Source organism: Melanerpes formicivorus, unplaced genomic scaffold (assembly GCF_026170545.1).
Source record: "Melanerpes formicivorus ecotype bairdi unplaced genomic scaffold, bMelFor1.0.p_v2 SCAF_1, whole genome shotgun sequence".
Lineage (NCBI taxonomy): Eukaryota > Metazoa > Chordata > Aves > Piciformes > Picidae > Melanerpes > Melanerpes formicivorus.
In genome coordinates, this window is record NW_027142353.1 from 34,850,435 (window position 1) to 34,855,605 (window position 5,171).

The window sequence follows — 5,171 nt, forward strand, 5'->3', positions numbered from 1 at the left end:
AGGATATTGGGGAAGGGAAGAAAGAATGCTGGGGGGCAGGTTGGGATCCCAGTACCCAGCACAGGTTGATGGCAGAATTACATCAAGCTTTTGCAAGGTGTGAGAGCCAGAGGACTGAGGTAACCTCAACTCCAATGCAAACCCAGTTCCCACATCCTGGCAGAGAAACCCAGCTCACCTCCCTGCACTGGAGCAGAGAATCATAGAATTGTTTTGGTTGGAAAAGACCTCTAAGATCATTGAGTCCAGCCATCAACCTAACACCACCATGGCCATTAAACCACTTCCTGAAGTTCCATGCCCACACACTTTGTGAACTCCTCCAGGGGCAGCGACTCCACCAGCTCCCTGGGAAGCCTGTTCCCATGTCTGGCCACTCTTTCAGCCCAGAAGTTTTTCGTGATATCCAACCTGAACCTCCCTTGCCACAATTTCAGGTCATTTCCTCTTGTCCTGTCACCTGATACTAGGGAGAAGAGACCAACCCCCACCTCACTCCAACCCCCTTCCGGGGAGGTATGAGAGCAGTGAGGTGTCCCCTCAGCTTCCTCTTCTCCAGACTAAACAAAGTATGACCTTGGTGGCAAAGTTCCCCAAATGGTTGAGGGCTGGGGGCCAGAAGCTCTGTAGAGGTGACAGCTGGTAGGAATCAGGACATCTTTGCACAAGGTTTTGTGTTTTATTTACATTATCAAAGAGGCCAGCTGGTCGGTGGGGTTCAGGTACACACAGACAAAGCATCACTTCAGAGTGACAGATATCTTCTACAAAGCAGGAACATGCACCAATCATTTCTGCCCTGCAGAAATCCCCCTGGGACAGGGTGGGACACGAAGCAGCAAGGTTGCTGGCAGGATTGGCTGCAGGGTGAGTCGGGAGGTACCGTCAGTGCCCGGCAGGCAGGTGGCTAAGCTCTGAGCTGCTCATGAAGGACCTTCCTCGGTGGCACTTGGTGCAGAGGGAAAAGTGCTGCGGGGCTGGAGACAGCAGATCACCCTGTGGGGATAACCAACATGGTTTGGCTGGGTGTTGTGGTAGTTTTCAGCTATGCCTTTAAAATTTTTTCACAGATCTTGAGCAGAAAAGTACTAAAATGTAAATAAATCGCCATTGGATATGAAAAGGAGAATAATGATAGTTCTAAACCCTCCCATTGGAGGAGATCATAGTATCATAGTATCATTCAGGATTGGAAGGGACCACAAGGATCATCTAGTTCCACAAGGATCATCTAGTTCCACAAGGATCATCTAGTTAGATAAGAGACTAAAACTAATTGTACCAAAACAATTTCTCTTCTCGCTTCTTCACTCTGGGAGAGATACTAACTTGCTTCTGCTTGACCTTGGCTGCATTGTTTTGGCTAAGTCTAGTGTGGCCAGCAGGAGCAGGGAAGTCATTGTGCCCCTGTACTCTGCACTGGTCAGGCCACACCTTGAGTCCTGTGTCCAGTTCTGGGCCCCTCAGTTTAAAAAGGACATTGAGACACTTGAACACGTCCAGAGAAGGGCAACAAGCCTGGTGAGAGGCCTTGAGCACAAGCCCTATGAGGTGAGGCTGAGGGAGCTGGGGTTGCTTAGGCTGGAGAAGAGGAGGCTCAGGGGAGACCTTACTGCTGTCTACAACTACCTGAAGGGAGGTTGTAGCCAGGAGGGAGTTGGTCTCTTCTCCCAGGCAACCAGCACCAGAACAAGAGGGCACAGTCTCAAGCTGTGTCAGGGGAAGCTTAAGCTTGAAGTGAGGAGAAAGTTCTTCCCAGAAAGAGTAATTTGCCATTGGAATGTGCTGCCCAGGGAGGTGGTGGAGTCACCATCCCTGGAGGTGTTCAAGATGGCATTGGACATGGCACTTGGTGCCATAGTTTAGTAGTCATAAGGTATTGGGTGACAGGTTGGACTTTATGATCTTTGAGGTCTTTTCCAACCTTATTGAATCTATGATTCTCTCTGATCCTTTCTCTTGCCCCTTTTGTCCAGGGGGGTAAGGGGAAGGCAAAGAGGGAGAAGCTAGTAGCTTCCCCTGGTCTTTGACCAGGGAGGTTCTTGTGCTGTTTATTAATTGTAAATACCTGTAAATATTGTGACTAGTGTAGATTTTGTACATATTCATAGCATTCCACTGTAGATTGTAGTTTTGCTAGTAAATACAGCTTTCATCTGCTTCCAACTGAGCTGGTCTGGCAAATTTAATGTTGGTAGGGAAATTTCAACCCACCACAGACATCCTCATTTCCTGGATGTCTTTCCCCCAAAACAGGGTTAACATTCTAACCTCCCCCTTATGCTCCCTGTTCTTGCTGTCACCTTTTTATGCTTCTCCAGTTCAACTAAAACAACCTTGGCCATGAGCCTCACTTCTGGTGTGGCACAGAGGTGCCTCCTCAAGGGGTCTCAGGGATGAAAGTCTCACCAGCATGGAGAAGAGATTTCCTTTCCTGACTGGGGGAAGACTGAAGAATTTGAGCTGTTTACAGGTAACATGTCAAATATAGGTATTTGGAGACCTGAAAGGGACAAATTGCTCCCTAAAAATTATCCTGTTGTGGAGAAAAAAGAAGCAGCTCGAGCACCAGTGTCTGGCCGCTCCCGTAGTCCAGAACTCAGCATCCTTGAACTGCATGATGCTTTTCTCTCTGGGATCTTTTGTTATTGCCCAACAGAAGCCAGATATTGCCTACACTGCAAGTTGCGGAGTCATGGGGACAATGTGGAGCTCACAAAGTGGCCTTTGTTCAGTGGCACAGCTTGCACCACTGGGCATTTGAGAGAGAGAAATCTAGGAGGAAGTATGTGTTGAGTAATGAAGTGCAGACTCACAGCTGCTGCAGTTTGGAGGTGTGATGCACACACTGGAAAGCCACCCAGCTGATAGGGCAAGAGGACAGTGTTATCCCTCAGCCAACTTCTCCTTGTCACTACATCTCCCCAGGCTCTTACCTCACAGGCTAGGGATGCAGGCTCAAGAGCTGGACTGACCTTCACTGAGGTTGATCTGCTCCAGGATCTGGCTGTACCTCCGGGTGAGGGCTTTGGTGTTTTTGGTGAGGTCTGTCAGAACCTGCTGCAAGCCATTGACATGATGGGAGAGACGCTCCTCCAGATTGCTGTCTGGAGCCTCATCTGAGGCTGTATCAGTGCTGGTGCTGCCTGGGCTCTGGTCGGTGGCAGAGGTCAGGCCCTTCTCCACCATGGGCTTGATGGCTTTGAGGAGCTGGTAGCGCTCATAGAGGTCTGTGTTGCCTTCTGGGGCCGAGGCCTTCTCCTGCGGGAAGACTCCTCGCAGCAGGCTGGGGAACATCACCTCCTGCTCCATCTTCTGGGTGGCTGAGAAGTACTGCTCCATGGCCATGCTCCCACAGCTCCAACAGTGCTGCTCTGGGCTCTTCTCAGGGTGCTGCCTGCTCCCCAGCCCCCCGAGAGCTTTTTATGCAGCACCAGGGCATGTCCCTCCTCTGCTCTCCTCCCCTGCCAGTCTCAGCCAGTCTGGTTGGTTGCAGGGCTGGGCTTGGCTCCATCCCAGCTGGGGCTTGGCCATGCCATGTTCCTGGCTCTGTGCAATTTGTCCTGGCTCAGCTTCCCTATGGCCTTCACCTGAGCTGCCTGGGGGTCCCACTGCTTCCCCATACCAGGAGTGGGGCAGAGAGAAGTGCCCAGGTCTTCTATTGCACCATCCACGATGTTTCTGAGGCTCCAGGAGAGTGGGTCCATGTCCTGCCCCCCAAGAGCAGGCAGCACCATGGGAAGGGTGCCTCGATTTGGGCAGGTTTGAGGAGAGAGGAAGGAGAGCAAGTGATGAGCTTTTTCTGAAGGAGTCCCCCATGAGCCCTGCCCCAGCCATCCTCCTTCTTCAGGGCTGGCCTGGGCATCTCATGCAGCCTCCCCCTTGGCTAATGGCCTTGATAAAAACCCTGCTGAAAGGAGGAGATAATGAGCAGGTGATGCTTTGTCTGAAGGGTGATTGGCCCACACTGGTTATGTTAAGGAGGAAGATGACATCAGTTGGATTAAATTGTGACCAGAAAATTATAAAAGGGACTTCTAAATGAAGAAGTAGTCAGGATGAAAGGAATCATCAAGCTCCCAACATGAAGGAAAGACCTTGGAGAAGCCACATCAGGAATCAAAGCCTGTTGGACACTGCCAAAAGAAGCCTTACTGACATCACAGACACTGCCTGGGCATAGCTGAAAATATTTCCAATCAGATGTCTTCAGCAGCCTGCAGCCAGCTCCTGGGCTAGCAGAGTGGGGGGCAGCAGGCAGGGACAGAGCCAGAATCAGCGTGCTGGGCCCCATGCTCTTTAATATGTTCATTGATGATCTGAATGAGGGGATGGAGTCCATCATCAGTAAATTTGCAGATGATAACAAGTTGGGAGCAGATGTTGATCTGTAAGAGGGCAGAAGAGCTCTGCAGAGGGACCTTGACAGGCTGGACAGATGGGCAGAGTCCAACAGGATGGCATTCAACAAGTCCAAGCATTGGGTGCTGCACTTTGGCCACAACAACCCCATGCAGTGCTACAGGGTGGGGACAGAGTAGCTGGAGAGCAGCCAGGCAGAAAGGGACCTGGGGGTGCTGATTGACAGCTGGCTGAACATGAGCCAGCAGTGTGCCCAGGTGGCCAAGAAGGCCAATGGCATCCTGGCCTGGATCAAGAATAGTGTGGCCAGCAGGAGCAGGGAAGTCATTGTGCCTCTGGAGTCAGCACTGGTTGGGCCACACCTTGAGTACTGTGTCCAGTTCTGGACCCCTCAGTTTAAGAAGGACATCGAAAAACTTGAACGTGTCCAGAGAAGGGCAACAAGGCTGGGGAGAGGCCTTGAGCACAAGCCCTATGAGGAGAGGCTGAGGGAGCTGGGATTGTTTAGCCTGGAGAAGAGGAGGCTCAGGGGAGACCTTATTGCTGTCTACAATTTCCTGAAGGGAGGTTGTAGCCAGGAGGGGGTTTGGTCTCTTCTCCCAGGCAACCAGCACCAGAACAAGAGGACACAGTCTCAAGCTGTGCCAGGGGAAGTTTAGGCTCGAGGTGAGGAGAAAGTTCTTCACAGAGAGAGTTGTTAGCCCTTGGAATGTGCTGCCCAGTGAGGTGCTGGAATCACCATCCCTGGAGGTGTTCAAGAGGGGATTGGATGTGGCACTTGTGCCATGGTCTAGTAGTCATGAGGTGTT

General features: G+C 51.3%; 1 protein-coding gene across 2 annotated transcripts; it reads right to left on the bottom strand.

The window, feature by feature from the left end:
- Nucleotides 1–659: 659 nt before the first annotated feature.
- Nucleotides 660–3,407, bottom strand: LOC137441891 (mid1-interacting protein 1A-like). Of its 2 annotated transcripts, none has more exons than XM_068139868.1 (2): nt 2,976–3,407; nt 660–996 (listed from the first exon to the last, which is right to left on the bottom strand). In XM_068139868.1, the coding sequence occupies exons 1-2, from the start codon at nt 3,346–3,348 to the stop codon at nt 992–994; spliced, it is 378 nt and encodes a 125-aa protein (XP_067995969.1). In that variant the 5' UTR covers nt 3,349–3,407; the 3' UTR covers nt 660–991. The 2 variants fall into 2 exon arrangements, with proteins under 2 accessions (XP_067995969.1, XP_067995961.1); XM_068139860.1 differs by having other exon boundaries at nt 2,937–3,407.
- Nucleotides 3,408–5,171: the final 1,764 nt, after the last annotated feature.